Below are 17,641 nucleotides of genomic sequence, written 5' to 3'. Positions count from 1 at the left end.
CTGAATTTTCTCCCTTGAATAACGCTGTTGATAGAGATATTGCAGAGAGCACGAGAGCATAACACGGCGCACAGACTTCTCTCCCACATACGCAGCATACTGAGCCGTGAGACGAGCTGTCCACATCTGAAACATCCAGTCTCATTCAAAATGTTTGCACTGGACAGGGAGCCAGGACTGGAATGGAGGCGTCTGGTGACCGGCCAGAGTTGGCCTGACCCTGAGACCTGTGGTCAACAATTGCGCTCCTTAGTCCTCCTCCCAGGAAATCGCAGGTGTCTCCATTCCTGAGAAGTCAACAGTCAGCATAGAACTATTTTCTCCTCTTCCCAGAGGAAGAGTCCTGTAATAGTATTTGGGGAGGTATGGGGTGGAAGGAGGCTAGGAGAATGCATAGTTCCCAGCCTCCTCTGGTGGCAAGGATCCCACAGGCCCAGGAGGGTCAGGTCAGTGAAGTGAGAGCATCGCAGGGACCCAGGGTTCTGGGCAGAGAATAAGAGTTTGGGCTCTAGCACCTTCTGAGCTCTACTCCCAGCTCCATCCTGAACTCCACCACTCCAGCTGCTGTGACCATAGGAGAGTTATTTAACATCTCCGTACGTAGTTCACTTAACCCTATTTTTCTAAGTTAAAATGGACTACCCACTTCCTGGGGTCACAGTAAGGATTAAATGAAGTGATTCTTGCAAATGACTTACAGTATTAATTTAATACCTGTTAGCTATTCTTGTTCCACATACAAAGCCTTTCGCTTGCTTCCAGATGAAAGCAAGTGCTTCCTGCCTTTTTCCATGGAAGGGATTCCAAAATCCCAACCTGACAATCTCAGGAGTCTCCAAAACATCCCGCTCACGTTCCGCAGGCGCGGGCATCGCGAGGGGATCACGCACTGGGGCCGGCGGAGAACGACACCCCCTGCTGGGCATGCCTAGCAGCTGAAGTCCGAGCGCGCGTGCAGGTCCACACATCTGTGTATCTTCGTGTGTGTGCGCTGCCGCCCGCCCGCCCGCAGCCGCGGGAATTCAGCTGGTCTAGTTGGCGTCGCGTGGCTGGTGGGCGGGGCAGAGCCATTGTTGCGCCGCGGACCAAGTACCCCACCCCCCGCGCTCGCGCTCTCTAGGGACAGAGGCGGGGCTTTACCGGGCGCCTTTGCTTCTGACCGCAGGTTGAGAGGCATGTCCCCCCTTCCCACGCGTCTCAGGAGACAGGATAGAGCTGTGCGCCGTGGTCGCCCCCGCGGCTTCCCTACTGTTTGCAGTGAAACTTCCCCAATCCCCATCCACCCGCGAAGTGCCCCGGGGCCAAGCTCCGGGCTGGTACCCACCCCCCACTCCCGGATCGGGACCTCTCCCTCTTCCAGAGAGAACGCTCCCAAGCGCCTCCAAGGCCGCGAGGTGCCGGGCAGAGGTCCAGCGGCCGGTGGAAGAGAAGCCGAGCTGGGGAAAGGGAGGGGAGGGGAGCGAGAGCTCGCGGCAGAGGGAACAGCAGATTGCGCCGAGCCAATGGCAACGGCAGGACGTGGTGGCACCAAATTCCCTTCGGCCAATGACGCGGCAGAGTCTGCATAATCATTAGCATTTCCCCAGGGGCAGAGGCAGGGGCAGGGGCAGGGGCTGCCGCGGCAAAGCCGCGGTGTGTCTGCAGCATCCTGTTTTCGCGTCTCCTGCTTGCAGCACGCCTTGGCCCTCTGTCTCCTCCCCTCTCCCGCCCATGCGGGTCTCCCACCCCGGGCCAACTCTGCGCACTTTGCCCCTTGTTGGCAGCGAATAAAAGGGGTCAGAGAAAATAGGGGACGTGGTGACCTGCTGCCAGCTCTAGCCTTTAAATCCTCAGCCTGGGGAGTTCCACGTACAGCGGGTCGGGTCCAGACACCCATCCAGCGCGCACCGCGCAAAGGCGGCTTCCCAGAGCAGCGCGGCGGATCGCGGCGCAAAAACGGGCTCGGGAACCGAAGTCTACCCTGTCCGGGCTGTTCTGAACTCCGCATTCTCAGCCCAGGGAAAGTGATCCCAGCATCTGAGAGTCCAGATGCCCGCCCACTTGCTGCAAGAGGAGGTGAGCTTCCCAGCAATGGCCCCCAGACCGCCGCGGGTTTGCCGGCGCTTGTTGGGCTTCTGGGCAACTCGATAGGGGAGGGGAGAGTGGAGATCTCCGCGGACGACATAGCCATTTTTTGCGAGTTGTACTGCCTTTAATTTGTTGGGAATAAGAATTGTAATTTGGGGACTTGGTCCCCCAACTTCTATTTCTTAAGCTTTTAGGGAAATACCGGTCGTGCCTACCTTTCTGTATGTGTGCGTGTGGGATTTCTTTTGTGTGTACGTAGGGGTGTGAGTGTTCTACTTCTTCCTGTTGCCCCTTCAGCTTGAGGTTTCACCCGTCCTCGCCAGTCTATCTGCACAGCTCCTGGGGACTTCCTCTCTCCCATGGCGGGTACCCATGCCCTCAGTTAACCCGGGTATTGGGTCAGGGTCTCTGCCTGAACTCCCCCCTTCCCCCAGCCTGAACAGAGTGAAGTGGCCCCTGCTCTCTCCTGACTCTCCCCGCTTCCTGTCCCTTCCAGATCTCTAGCTCCTACACAACCACCACCACCATCCCAGTGCCTCCCTCCCGGCTCCTGCAGAATGGAGGAAGCAAACTGGAGAAGAATCCACTATACTTGGAAGAAGATATTCGCCCTGAATTAAAAGATGACATCTATGACCCAAGCTACAAGGATGTGGAGGGCCCGAGGCCCAAGATTGTGTATGTTTGGAGAAACATCATCCTTATGTCTCTGCTACACTTGGGAGCCCTCTATGGGATTGCCATGATCCCTACCTGCAAGATCTACACCTGTGTCTGGGGTAAGAGGTTCCCTTGTCCTCCTGACCCAGGACCCCAGATTCTCTCCACCCTTAATAAAGTGGGAGCTTCTGGAGAGCAGGCTCACTAGCTCTTTCAGGCTCAGGTTTTCCAGGCCATTTCTCTGGTGGCTTGAGAGGCAGATTGGGCTGGGAAAAGAATCTAGGAGAATTGGGCTGCAGGAGTGGCCAGTTCTGCAGGCTTTTGAATATGGGTGTTGGGGAGGGAGCCCTGAGACCACGTGCTGTAGGCTTTGAAATGAATAGACCTTGGCAGAGTCAGCTTTCCCTGAAAGAGCTTTTCCGTTTCAGTCATTTGCTCGGTGCTTGTCCCAGCCCTTCCAGCCACAGCAAAATCAAGTCCCCTACCTGGGAGGCATTGGGAACATGGGACTAGGCCTCAGCTCTACAGGATATATGCTGAGCACAGTCATAGGATAGCAAGAGGAACTGCCTGGGAAAAGCGTAGAAGAGGGAAGAACAGAGAGGTTTGCCCTGACCCTTGGCCTGACCAGGGTCCTTTGTTATATAGAAAGATGAAGAAAGTTCTTGTACAACCCAAGTTACACAGATGTGTTGCTCTATGACTCCAAGTAGGTCTCTGTGACACTCAACAAAATATTCTTAGACTGAAAAAACATTGCAGAATGGTTCATGTCCCATTCCCCATGGGGCCTGTTCCAGCCCCTCTCTCCCGATGCCATGTCCCTCCTTGTCAGGAACAGCCAGGCCAGGCCAGAGTAGAGAGCCCTGAGCAGCGCTGGCCTTGAGGCTGTGGCAGAGAGGGAGACAGTTCCCTGTTTGTCCCTGTCCTGCCATTAGCTCAGCTCTTTCAGGGATCCCTGGGTGTGGGCCGATAACAGGGCCCTGCCCCCGGTATACACAAGTGCTTTGCGGGCATTTTCACCTCTGCCCCACTGAGCATGAGTTGGGAAGGGGAAAACAGGGAGCTGTAAAGACCCGGGGTGCCCCCCCACCCGTTGGCACTCTCTGAGGGTGTTGAGCCAGAACTCCCCTTCCAGAAAACAACCTCAGGGTTTCCAGAGCAGTGTCCAGAGTGCGGGCTGCTTGCCTGACAGCTGCCTTTGGAGGGGCCAGTTATGTAGAAGGGCTGGTAGGCCAAGTTTTAGCTGATTCCCTCAGGACTTCTTTGGTAAAGGTGCTGGCATCTGGTCCCTAGAGCTTTGTCTTGGGGAAATCCTCTCACAGGAAGACTTGCCACAAGACAGAAATCCAACTAGGTTAGATACCCTCTTCCAGGATCTCAGTTTCTGTAGATACAAACGGGACACAGTACTTTTTTTCGGATGAGAAAGGTCCTGCTCCTTAGGCTACATGTGTGTCCTTGCTGGGGCCCACCAGGCTCAGGCAGTCAGTTCATTGTGGATCAGTAAGGGCTCTTATATTTGGGAGGGGAAGAGGGCCTCTGTCTTCTAGCACCTTGAGAACCCAGCAGAACTTCACCTGTAGCATGAGGAATCAAGAGCAGGTCTGAGGCTTCCCCAGGGAGACTACGGGCTCTTCTCCACCACCTCTCCCCAACAGCGGAGTCTTCACAGGTATTTTTGTCACCTGCAAGCCTCTTGCAGCCTCAGGACACCCTCAGTCCGGTCCCGCTGCTTGCTCCTAGCTCTCGGCTGCGAGTGCAGGGGCAGAATGCGGTCCCCAGACCAAGGCTGGGCCCGCTCCCTTTTTGGTGCCCTGCCTGTGGGTGTGGCACACAGAGACCAGATAGTGACTTTTTTTTCTCCTGCCCCTGGCCCTGTGGTGGATGGCTTAGCTCAGAGCTCGGCCTTAAGGAGCAAGAGGGTGGGGGAAGGGTCAAAGGTCCCACCTTCAGAGTTTAAGAGCTTGGCTGTGCCTTTTCTGGTTTTATCTCTGCGAACAGTGTTAAACTAGCAACTGGTTGCGAGTCCAGCATTTCTCGTACCTGCGCAATCTGGGAGCCTCTCAGGAGAGCCCTTAGAGAAATGTTTAAGAGGGATCTCTGGCGACCCTGAGGGCTGAGGGGCAACACCTCTCAAGTCTCTTTCTTAGAGCCAAAGCTATGAGATGCTGCCTGACTGTCAATCAGACATTAATAGGGAATGAATCTCCAGCTGATGTAAGGCCTTCTATGGATAGGCTTAGAGGTGTTGATAGAACAGGGCCCCAGAGTACCTGGGTTCTTTTCCCAGTTCCCGTTACTACCAGGACCTTAATGTTTTCTTGGTCAAGTTGCTGGGGTCACCTGTAGCAGGAAACAGCCCCAGTAGCTTCCTTGGTTCTGAGCTGAGTGGTTCTGTTTTCATGCCCAAAGCCATTTTTCTTCCTCCTTGGTGATTGGTGGGATGTGGCTCAACTGTCATTTTCCTAGTACAGATGCAGACAGATACTGCTGTTGGGAAGGTATCATCACATGGCTCAAGGCCGGCAGGTCATCTGGATCCCTAATTCCAGCTCAGAGAGACTATGAGTAGAACTTTTCTTTGGGACAGATTCTGACTCCCTGGCGCCCCTCTGGCACCTGTAGAAGGGAAAGGATAGGGTGGAGGACATGGGGTGGGGGTAGGGTGTCGGGGGTGTGTGTGTGATGTTTGGGAAATTGGTATCTGTAGCTGGGAAAAAACATAGGACAGTTTGTTACAGTGTGTGGTGTCCCCAACCGCAAGTAAGTTCTGTGGCTACTGAGGACCCATTGTTTCTAGCTGCTTCCCTCGGAGTGAAACATTGTCAACAGTAACTACCCCACCAAGGTCAGAGGCCCTGCCCAGAGCTGCGGAGCTGGAGCAGAGGAAGAGGGGTTTGCTCAGCAGCCCACTGCCAGGTTAGAGATTTTCTCTGGCACCTCCTGAGCCTGCAGGCCTCCAGAAAGGTGAGGCAGGACAGTGTTGGGGTGACTCTGCTGACACACAGCTTTGAACTTATCCCACCATTGTCTAGAATTAGCCTTGCCAGAGGGAATATGGCCCGACAGAGGGATGTGGCAAAGGAGAGCCACAGGAACTGCGTGCACATCTTGTTGGGGGAGGCAGATGGTGTAGCTGGTGCGTGAACCACTTGTTAGCAGAAAACCGCATTTCAAACTATGGCTCCATTTCTTATGATCCATGTGACCATAGGTAAACACTTAACCTCTCTGAGCATCTATTTCTTCAACTGCAAAGTGAGGATATTAAACTCTATTCATGTATCTAGTAAATCAGAGAATATAAAATCTCTGGCAAAGCTTAAGACATTGTGCTGACAGGACTTAGGTATAGGGCAGGTTTTTCCCTAAAACCCCTGAAATTCCCTGTCTGCTGAAATATTGGAATGCTTTTGTACCAGTTGGTAATTAGCCATAGTTCTGAGCCCCAGGTGGCTCCTAGAACCCCATATCCCTCAAATTTTACAGTGCCCAGACTGTGTTGGCTGTTAAATATTTTAATACTACCCTTCTTATGGGTCCTAAGCTCTGCAGGATTAGTCTCTGGTCCTTGCAACCTTGGAAGAGGTTAGCTGAAGGTCAGAGGACCTGGAATAGTGTCTCTCATGACTGAGAATGACAAGTGGCTGAGTGGTGAGGGCTCCCCTCACTGTCCTGCCTTTCTGAAGTTCCTGGGACTCCTTAGCTTATTCCAGTTCTAGGCTGAGAGGATGGGAAGTGATGGTATGTTTCAAACTGGAAGAGGCGCAAGAGATCAAGGCATTCATGGAGTTCAGGGTAAAGCGATCCTCAACCCAAGCCTAGTGAACACGTGGACTCGGCGGAGAACATCATGTGAGTGCTTTCCCAGAGCCCTGACTCCAACTCCCCCCTTCTCCTGGCAGGGTTTGCCTACTATTTGGTCAGTGCCCTGGGCATCACAGCGGGAGCACATCGCCTGTGGAGTCACCGCAGTTACAAAGCTCGGCTGCCCCTGCGCTTCTTCCTGATCATTGCCAACACGATGGCTTTCCAGGTGAGAAGCCAGCTGGGCTCAGCTCTTTGTCTTCCACACGGTCCATGGTCCAGGAGCAGAAGGGAGGAGCCAGCCTCCAGAGAGGACCGCCACCAGCGGCTCCCTTCCCCCTCTCTTTACGGCCACCTCAGTGCAGGCCTACCCCAAGTCCACGAAGTATGTGGGTACTTCCGAGGCCCTGGGAAAGGGAACTAGGAGATCGAGAGGACATACTCTCAGTGTATAGGATTATTTTTGATCCTAAAGGCCTCTGTTATCTCACAGTCTAGTTGTTGTGGCCCCTCCTCATAAAGGGCCACAGTGCGTAAGCCAGGCACTGCCCCTGCTTTCCTGGGAAGGCATCAGACAATAAATTCACTCTTTTAAGTGAGTATCTTAGGACTCCACCGCTGTGGGATTGAAGTTGAGGCTCCACATAAATACTCATGAACTCTGGTTCTCAGGTAATTAGAGGAAACACTTTGAAAGCACCAGCTATGTGCCTGGCACTAGTCTAAGCTTTTGACATAGATTACCTAATTAAACCTTCACAAGTCTTAGGAGGTAGGTACTGTCCTTATCCACATCTTAGAGATGAAAAGATGCATCCCTGGGAAGTTGGGGAGACCAACATTATGATCCTATCTTGGGCTGCCAGGGTGCGAAGTATTGTTTGTTGAGGCAGCGAGTTTACAGCAGAGAAGATGGGAATTAGGGAAAGTGAACTCACAGTCGGTAAGCACTAGCCATGGACAAGAGAGAGAATGTGGTGTGGGAGCAAGAGGAGAAAAGAAGGAAACCAAATTGGCTCCCTTCCTCATGGCAGTATCCCAGGTGCTTACCACAGCTGCACAGTTCTCTGCCATCACACTTTATACCTTGAAGGCTCCTGATGTTGCCCTTGTGGGGCCACAAGAAGGAAGGGATACTGACACATTCTTGAAGGGATGGAAAGAGTCCCAGAGGAGCCCTGAGGTCATTTGGAAAAGATCGTGATTGGTCAAGACCATGACTGACAGGCCTGGCCTTGCTGAGTTGTATGAGCTGTCTCTTGACAAGGCCTCAGAATGGAGCTCCCCGCAGCTCCATCCACCAACGGTGACCCAGGGACGCAAAGCTGCCTGCCTAATGTTCTCCCTACCCAGGGATTAGCTGCTGCGTGAGGACCTTTTCCAATATTTGTTGCTTGAAAAATTGCTGTGTTCTCTCCTAATGTACTATCTGAGCTCTGTATGATCTACCTCCATTCTACCTACCATGTAACCTTCAAGAAGCAGCCAGTCCTATTCTTGTGGTCCTGGGACTTTAAGTTGCTTTTCCATATAAGCTTCAGTGGCAAGTTGGGGGAAGAGAGGAGGCAGCTCTGACTCCTTTGGAGGGCTGACTCCTGTGTATTTTATGAGGTTAGGCTGAGAGCACATCTCAGAGATGCCTGTCCACTGGAATTCCCCCAGAGGGTCTCTCCTCAGGCCTACATTCCTCTTCTCTGTCTCTCCAGAATGATGTTTATGAATGGGCCCGAGATCACCGTGCTCACCACAAGTTTTCAGAAACAGATGCTGATCCCCACAATTCTCGACGTGGCTTTTTCTTCTCTCACGTGGGTTGGCTGCTTGTGCGCAAACACCCAGCCGTCAAAGAGAAGGGCGGTTTGCTAGACTTGTCTGACTTAAAGGCCGAGAAGCTAGTGATGTTCCAGAGGAGGTAAGTGAAGCGGTGATGGAGCAGGGCACCTGGTGTTTGGGGTCCCCTTTTCACTCCTAGAACTTATATACATACTCTGAGAAACTTACTGAGTTTGCATCTCAGGATCATAATTTAAAACCCAGTTTTTTTACCTGCCCACAGGCCCACAGCCATAGACTGTTGTTCTTTCTTTCTATCTTAGTTAAGCCAATTAAATTCAATAAATCTTTCCTGACCTAGAACAGTCACAGATAGGAAGATGAATGTGTCAGTCCTTTCCTTCAAGGAGTTTGTAGCCTACTGGGGAGAGGAGAGATAAGCCAAATACCCAAATGACTATGGTATGTGGCAAAGTGTTTTCTGTACCAAGGACAGGCACAAAGGGCAGGGAGACTGCAGAGTGGAGAATAGCAGGGAAGGGTTTGTGAAGAATGTAGCTTTGGAATCCACTGATGGATAGAGATTTCCACAGGTGTGTGCGGGGAGGGACAGTAAACAGAAAGAACAGAATGCACTAAAGCACGAAGCATGTTCTAGCAACAGTCCTTTCGCTTGATGTATAGGGTGTGGTAGGAAGTAAGACTAGAAAGTAGGCTGGTGCCACTCTTGTAAAGTCTTAAGGACAGACTTAGGATTTAATTCCATAGCGAATGAGATATTATTAAAAGTTTCTTAAGCAGGAATGTGGCATGGTCAAAGGCGTCCTTTGGAAAGGTCACTCTTAGTACGTGAAAGAAACCACAGGAGCAGGGCCACCAAGTTAGGAGGTGATGGGGATCCCTGCTAGGTTTGCAGTGGCAGGAACGCAAAGGACTTGAATGCAGCAAATAGCAATAATACAAGAGTATGACTTGGCTGCGGAAGAGATGTTGGGTGTCAGCTCCCTTGGAATGTCAGCAGCCTGGTCTACATATGAGAAAATGAAGACTGGGACAGGGCTCCCAGAGGGACAGAGACCTGCAGGCATCAGGGACACTAGTGTGCCTCTGAGGGAAAAGCAGAGGAAAGATTCAAGGATGGCGAGCAGGAAATGGAGACAAGATGCTAAACATAGACTGCAACAGAGCACTGCTGGGAAAGAGAAAGTAGCCCAAAGGCAGAAAGGAGAAACAGCCTGCGAAGGAGAACTCAGCTTATCAGTTTGCAATGCAGGCCTCACCTGTTAGTTACTAACAGGGCACTATGCTAGAGGAAAAAGAATGGCTTAGAGTCAGGAGACAAGCTTTCCAACTCTTGCCCCACCAGTTCCTAGTGGTGTGATTCTAGAGAAGTCATGCAACCCCTCTTTACCTCATCTAAAAAGTGAGATAATGACACTACATGCTCAAAGATTCCCCACCCCATTCCCTCTTGCTCTCTTTCCTGCTACACTGTATTCATAGGAGCAAAGAGAGCTCAACCCGGCCACTGGGGAAAGTCAGGCAGGTCTAAGGGGCCTCTCTCCTGTGATCTACCAACGCAGGTACTACAAACCCGCCGTCCTGTTGATGTGCTTCATCCTGCCCACTCTGGTGCCCTGGTATGTCTGGGGTGAAACTTTCCTACACAGCTTGTACATTGCGACTTTCTTGCGATATGCTGTTGTGCTCAATGCCACCTGGCTGGTGAACAGTGCTGCCCACCTCTATGGATATCGCCCTTACGACAGGACCATTAACCCCCGAGAGAACATCCTGGTGTCTCTGGGAGCTGTGGGTAAGTCGGCAGTTCCCAGTAAAACCACATCTAGTGGTCTGCTCATTAGGATATTAGGCTGGGAGCCAGGAAAACCAGATTAACCTGTTTCATGACCTCCTTCTATCTGTTTTCTCTGCTCAGACAAAAGGGCAGCACATTATTAGACACCCCTTGAGGGTTGGGCAACACATCGTATATAAAAAGGAAAGGGTAAAAAATAGCAGTGTCTTTGGTTCCAGGTTCTAAAACAGTCCCCACATGCTTATATAAGGAGCCCCTTTGGGTTTTCCTTTTTCCAGCCACCTCTGAGCCAGACTCTAGTCTTGCTTGGGGCAGGGAACTTGTAAATAGAGGAAGAGGGTCATCTGCGTGACTGCTAAGCCTAGTGTTTTATATGTAAGCATGCTATATAAAATGTAGAATAAATACTTGTAATTTAATTCAATACACTTCTCGTGTGTCTCTTTGCTATATTCAGATAGACTATACCTGAAGGGTACCCCACACTTTACTGCTTGTGGTGCCAGTATGAACCAGCGGTTGGTGGCCCTTCAGCGCCATCTACCACTCTTGCCTCTTGTTCTTTATTTTCCTCTCTTCCGCTTCTATTTTGTGCGAGAAATTTCTGCTCCCTCCAACATGGAACCCCCGATAAAGCAGTGAGTTTGATCACAAGTACCTGCTCACTGATCTAATGCTGACTATTCATGAATTTATTTCTGTCATTTCAGGACCAATAGCCAGAGTCTAAGACAATACAGTTCTACCATCTGTCTCCATTTTCTCCCTGTCACTCTTATCAACTAAATATAGACCTTGGCTAAAGCCTGGAATTAGTTTTCCTTAAAGAGACCCCATGGCCTTTTCTTCCTCACCAGTGATCAGTACTACTGGTCACTCCATATATTTGGGCAACCTCACTGTTCCACATATTTGTGCACACCATGGCCTAACATTCACTTTGTTCTCTTTAAAAATTTCTTTTTATATTCTCAACCCTGACCATCTTTACTCTTTGTAGTAAAGGCATTTTTTCCTATCACTTTTCAGTTTTCATGCATCTCCCCCCTCCTCTCAGACACCTTCTCCAACTGTGCATGTTCTTCCTGTGAACAATGTTTGCATTCAATTACATAGGCTAGATAAGTCTTTTTCATAGAAACAGAAGTTTCTGGAATGAGGTACATTCCTTATTGCAAATGGATCTGTAGTGAGCTTCCCCAGTTTCAGACTCTTCATAACCATCAGTTAAAAGTGGCTGCCAATGTCTTACTTTGACTCAGGTGTCATTCATTTCTCCATACCTGCTACTGCTCCCTTATCACCTCACCCTTTGTCCTCCTGTAGCTGCTTTCTTGACATTCTAATCTTTTTCTTCTGGAATTACCTCCCCCACTGTCACATGCTCATCTTCCCTCTGCCAAAATTGACCTCCCTTGAGCATTTCTTGAGCTGTCTCTCACTGCCCTAGTTGCAAAATCTTGTCCTTCTTCCACCCATTGACCTTCCTCTTTTTTCCCCTCTCTTGGCTAGGTGTATGTCCGATTTGTCTTTAAATCTCATGACAATAGTGTTGGCCACTGTTCACACAGAGCCTTGCTGCAGAGCCATATATGGAAATTAGTAATCCTCTGTCAGTACCTTTAGCCTTGGGGTCATCCCACCCTTCTCCTCAGTTCACACCGTGGACAATCAGTTGTCACACAGACAGGACATACCTTGAGATGCCCTGGGTGGTGTCATTTACTTTGCAAGACTTCCTTCACTTGCTTGCTACTAATATCATTACTACTATTTTGGGGTTCTTTTATCTTTAAAGTGCTCAACAAGCTCTTTTTTAACTATTCTTTACTCAGCTTTACCCCAGCCTCATAAGGGTCAGTATTGTTATTACTGAACGTGATTCAGAAAGAAAAGTCCTGCCAAGGATAAGAGAACTCACTGTCTATGGAGTTTCCAAAGCTCAACCTGTCACAGAAATTAATCCTGAATCCAGAATTTCTTTGTATTCCTCACCCAAGCAAAGTGAAATGCTCATCTCAGAATCTCAGCACTTAGAGGGACTGACTAGCTAAACATTTTGATTCTTATTCCCTCCAAGAGCTTCTGTGTTATCAGCATCACTCCCACACTAGGGACTGAGTCCAGAAGACTTAGAAGCCCGAGCAGTCCCCTTGGACCTGGCAGTGGCTGAGGACCCTGGGCCTGGGCTTCCTTTCTTTGGACTTCCAGTTGCTGCTGCCCAGTTCTGAGGGCACCTCCCACCCTCAGGGGTGGTACCAGTGCAGTGGGGGAGCTGTATGCCTTTGCTCGCCTTTGTGGAAAACAGCAAAAGTACTTAATTCTAGGCTCTCTCCTCTCCCATCCTAACAACATGCACGTATACACAGAGCTGTTAGGGTCTCAGACCAATACATAATGAAGCTCTGGGAATTTTCCCATCTAAAAGCTGCTCCCAGTGAGAGCAGTTTCTTTCTAGTCATTTTATCTTCTGAAAGAAACTGCCTCCCACTAAAGCTCTGAGACAGCCATGGATGACCAGGTCTCCCAGTCATTTCTTAAGATTGCTTTTAGGGGTCTATCTGGTTCACAGCAGAAGAGACTTGGATTCATTCATTCATGAATGAACAGCAAGTTGTTCTGGGTTCAAGGTTCTCTGCTAGGTAACTGGTAGGCTAAGATCAGGAAGACAGCAGCCACAGTGCAGCTCTGTAACTTTTCTCCCTGCTTTTGTTCCAGGTGAGGGCTTCCACAACTACCACCACTCCTTCCCCTATGACTACTCCACCAGTGAGTACCGCTGGCATGTCAACTTAACCACATTCTTCATCGATTGCATGGCTCTCCTCGGTCTGGCTTATGACCGCAAGAAAGTGTCCAAGACTGCCATCTTGGCCAGGGTTAAAAGAACTGGAGATGGAAGCTACAAGAGTGGCTGATTTGGGGATCCCTCAGGTTCCTTTTCCAAAAGCCAGCTGGGCAGAGGTTTAATGTTCTGTTTATTAACTACTGAATAATGCTACCAGGATGCTAAAGATGATGTTAACCCATTCCAGTACAGTATTCTTTTAAGACTGAAAGCCAACAACTCTGCCTTCATGACGCTAAGCTGATATCCTTCTTTCTCCTCTTACCTTCTCTCTCTTCCAGTCCCATTGTCCTCCTTCGCTTTCTTCCTGTCACCTTCCTTTCTCTTCCACCTCATTGCCTCCCAGGTCCTTGGTGGGTGTCCAGCTTCCAAAGCTTAGACAAGCTTTCTGTAATCTAAAACTAGTGGTCTTTGCTCTGGATAACTCTTCCCTTGAGACATCTTGAGCTTCAAGGTGGGTGGCTCCATGCTAGAGATCTGACAAAATGGTCTGGGAAGGCCCCCGTTAATGATCTCAAGCCCAGGCTTTTGCTAGATGGAATGGAAAAACAACTTCATTTGGCATGAAGCTTCTAAAGTAGGTGAATGTCAGGGGAGAGAGGTAGCGTGCATGGTATAGTGGGTAAGTGAGGATGGGGTGAGGTGGGAAGCAAGGCAAGAAGTTCCTGCTGTGAGTGACACACAGCTGCCTGCCAAGTGGGTACTTGGAGCCCGGCCACACAACATGCTTCCTCTCTCTCCTGACTCTGACCTAGGAATGGCCGTGGAGCTTGGCAATGCCAGAAAACAAAAGCAAATTTCAGTGTCCCAGTATGGTGTAGGCCGGGGATAAAGAAGAAGTGTTTAGTTTGTAGTGAAAGTGGTCTCTGCTGGGGAAGGGTTGTTTCTTCTTAATAATTGGAAAATTTCTTATTCCACATAACAAGAAGTCTTGAGGTTGGTGGTTTCCACCACCAGTGAATCCAGCAGCTCATGGAATCATCAAAACTCTTCCCTCTTTCTGCTCTGCCATCTTCGTGGTATTGATCAGTAACCCTCATAGTCAAAAGCTGGCTGCAGTATTTCCAAACAACCACAAAAGGAACGCGTTGGGGGCTTAGTGATGTGCCTCGTTGCCTTCTGAAGGAAAAAGCATTTAGGAGATAGAGTTGGGCCCAACATAAAAACGTATATGCATATATACTTTGCTTGGAATATTAAAATAACTGACTGAGAGTATTTCCTTCTAAAAGAGGGATGCTAGAAGAGGAGGTGGAATTAGGTAGGTTGTCTGCTTTCCTCTCACTGCTGGACAGGAGATGGACAGGTTGGGGGGCAGAGTCTGTAGGCAGCTCCTAAGAGATAAGTTTACAAAAGGAGGGCTCAAGAACACATTGCCAGAGGGCTCAGAAGGTCACTGAGTAAGTTATTGGGTGTCCTTGTACGGAAGCTGGTTATACAAACAAGATAGATGTTAGCTTCATTCATCAACTCCAATTTCTCCTTGAAGTGAGTAAAAACTAGAAGGCTTCTCCCCACAGTGTTGAATACTTTCACCCATTCCTTCTGTGTTAACTAACATCTAGCCTGAAGTGAGGACTGCCTTCGGGGCAAGGAGAGTGGGTGCGAGGTAGGAATCTCTTAGGCACCCTTATTATTGATTCCTGGCCCTACCCTATCTGTCTATTTCCCCCTACTGGTTCTGTCTCCCGCTGCTGTTTGCTTCTTTCTCTGGACAGGCAGCCTCCTTTGTGTACTCAGATGGCTACTGGTGTCCAGCCAGCTCCCTCTCCTACAGACAGAATGCTCAGGGTCACTGAACCACTGTTTCTCTTTATAAAGTTAAGCTAGCTGCCACCTTCACTTGGCCTCCAGAACCTCTCACCTACACCCCTGTGCTCTTCTGCCACACTGATGACTCAAGACAAGACTGGCAGATCCTACTAGAAACATCCTTAGCTGAGGCATTCTCACAAGGCATAGCCAAGCCAAATGCTCGTGTGCCAGTGAGCCAGCCATGGAGCAAAAAAGGGTTTGTTTTGGATTCCTCTGTCTAGGTCAGAACCAGAGAGCATGCCGGATGCCCCTTGCTTACTCAGTAAGCCTGCCCGGCCCGGGTCAGTGCTCCCAGCTGATAGTGCAACGCCCATAGAAGTAGGAGGGAGCCTAGTTTTCACTGGGCAGCATGAGAAGCAAAGGCAACTTGCCAAGTGCCTCACTTAGAAGGAGGCCCGGTTCCCTGAAGCCAGGGATATGCAGAGCTTTGGCAGAGACTTGGGATCTGAGATGCCATGAACAATATTCCCTGCAACACAGCCTAGGGCAGATAGTAGTACAGAAGAGGTCTGGAAAAAAATGAGTTTTTTGAGAACCTTGGACCACTCCTGTCCCTGTACCTCAGTCGTCAATGCAAAAGCCTGGTTTTACTCTCTTAAGATTGGAAATGTACAATACCGATGCTCTGTCCACTGTTGAGTCCCAGAATGGAAGGGAGGAGGGCCTTTCTCTCTGTATTAATTGAACAGATAGAGCCTATAGGGTTGAGCCTGGACTAAAGACATCCTTGTCCTTTGAGCTATTCCTCTCAGTGGAAAAGGACCTAACAACAGAAGATCTCTATCGTTCAGATCTGCGGGCCTATGTACCTATCCCCTGGAAATGTCTGTTGAATAGTTTTCATTCCACAGGTCATCAGATGCCTGCTTTATACTTTACGATCAGAAACAAGTTTATATTTCTGTTTTAGTCATGTTCCATGGATCTGATCCACACCATGACCCTACACAGGGCTGGACAGGGTCCTCAGGCTGAGGGCCCCAGTGGACATGTGGATGTGTAGGTGCGGAGGGTGTCGGCTGAGTAAGGAACACATTCTAAAAGCTGAATTCAAAGGACACATTCATTAATGGTCCAGAAACTCAGATTCAATAAGTCTGGATTTCTGACAGTCCTTGCTTTGTGGGTGTGATGACAACTTATTTGGGTGCCTTACATCTTTTCTAATCAGTGTTGCATATGAGCCTGCTCTCACTCCCTTCTCGCTCCCTCTGTGGAGTTCCTTTGCACCTGAGAGCCTACAAAAGTGGCTGATAGGAAAGAGGGCCTGGCTGGAGAGCTATCAGTATAGCTATTTGCGAGATTCCCTTCTGGGCTTCATTTTGGAAACTTTTCTTAGGGCTGTTTTTATTGAGTGCCCACATTTGATGGAGGGTGGAAATAATTTGAATGTATTTGATTTATAATTTTTTTTAGGTTAAAAGATGGTTGTGGCATTTAAAATGGAAAAGTTTTCTCCTTGGTTTGCTAGTATCCTGAGTGTATTCTCTGTAAGTGTAGCTCAGATGGGTCCACGTGGAAGGTTAAAGAAAACAAGATGTCAGTGTTACATGGGTGGTTAAGGCCAGGGCCTCTCCTACCACTGTGCCACTGACTTGCTATGTGACCCTGGGCAAGTCACTTAACTATAATGTGCCTCAGTTTTCCTTCTGTTAAAATGGGGATAATAATACTGACCTACCTCAAAGGGCAGTTTTGAGGCGTGACTAATGCTTTTTATAAAGCATTTGGGATCCTTCAGCAGAGGAATTCTCCTAAGTCTGAGTATTTTTATAGCAGCTGTATCCACCATGAACTTGTGTCCACCAGGAACCATGTATCCCAGATGCCATCATTAATCTATATGGTTCTGTCTGAGAGATTGAATAACTCCATTAGGATAAGTGGTGGATAACTAGCCAGACAAATTTAAGAATGCATAAACTTATTGCCATGGAAACATACAGGATACCTTTTCCTTGATTGGGTGGGATTTTTCCCTTTTTATGTGGGATAGTAGTTATTTGTGACCTAAGAATAATTTTGGAATAATTTCTATTAATATCAACTCTGAAGCTAGTTGTACTGATCTGAGATTGTGTTTGTTCATAATAAAAGTGAAGTGAATCCGATGGCACCAAGTCTGGCAGTTTTTTGGCTGGGATTCAAAGTCTCTGGGGACTTAGACTATCTGTTCTTATAGGGGCACCATCCTATCTACGTCCTGTTCCTGTACCTTTAAGAGTAAAAAAGGAGCCAAAGCTAGATAGTTGACTCATACCCCAGTAACCAGCCCCGCCCTCCAAAGGGTAACTTTAGGTTAAACTCAGCCTTGGCAGCTGGAAACCAGGAGTCTGCTGCCATCAGATCAAATATATTAACACCAGCTGGCAACTTCACCCTGCAGAAGTGCCAGGTCTCTGTTGTATCACATGGTCACATGGGCCTAAGACAGAGATGCTGAGAGGAAGAGAGCAGCAGGGCAGGCGCTCTTCTGGAAAGCAGTTCCTTACTGTGTCACCCAGGCTGGGCAGTGCAGGCCATTCCCCCAAAACCTAGTATCCCCTGGGAATCAAGTGGCTCCCTGAAAATGCTGATAGCAGCAGAAAGGAAGAACAGCCCCAGGGAAGGTTTATTTATTCATAGGATACAGAGGGCTTCATGATCATATGGTGGAAATGGCTTTAGAGTTCCCTCCATCTGAGAACCCTCCTGTGGAAAAGAAGGTGGACTTTTTACAGTCTGAAGAAACTCCCATCTTCCTACAGGAGGCATCTTGACAATCCCTAGGCTTTTCAGAGTTCCCAGAACCAACTAACCTCACTTACTAATGTAAGGTGCCCTCACCTTGGACAAGAAGCTGGATTCAG

At 49.2% G+C, this 17,641-nt stretch overlaps 1 protein-coding gene across 1 annotated transcript; it reads left to right on the top strand.

Moving 5' to 3' along the window:
* Nucleotides 1–1,652: 1,652 nt before the first annotated feature.
* Nucleotides 1,653–16,903, top strand: SCD (stearoyl-CoA desaturase). Its single transcript, XM_017680241.3, has 6 exons — nt 1,653–2,055; nt 2,564–2,846; nt 6,636–6,766; nt 8,244–8,449; nt 9,894–10,126; nt 12,848–16,903. The coding sequence occupies exons 1-6, from the start codon at nt 2,029–2,031 to the stop codon at nt 13,045–13,047; spliced, it is 1,080 nt and encodes a 359-aa protein (XP_017535730.1). The 5' UTR covers nt 1,653–2,028; the 3' UTR covers nt 13,048–16,903.
* The last annotated feature ends 738 nt before the right edge of the window (nt 16,904–17,641 follow it).

The sequence above is a fragment of the Manis javanica genome, chromosome 7, assembly GCF_040802235.1.
Source record: "Manis javanica isolate MJ-LG chromosome 7, MJ_LKY, whole genome shotgun sequence".
NCBI classification, from domain to species: domain Eukaryota; kingdom Metazoa; phylum Chordata; class Mammalia; order Pholidota; family Manidae; genus Manis; species Manis javanica.
Note: the sequence above shows the minus strand (reverse complement) of the source record. Positions and strands in the feature narration are given on the sequence as shown.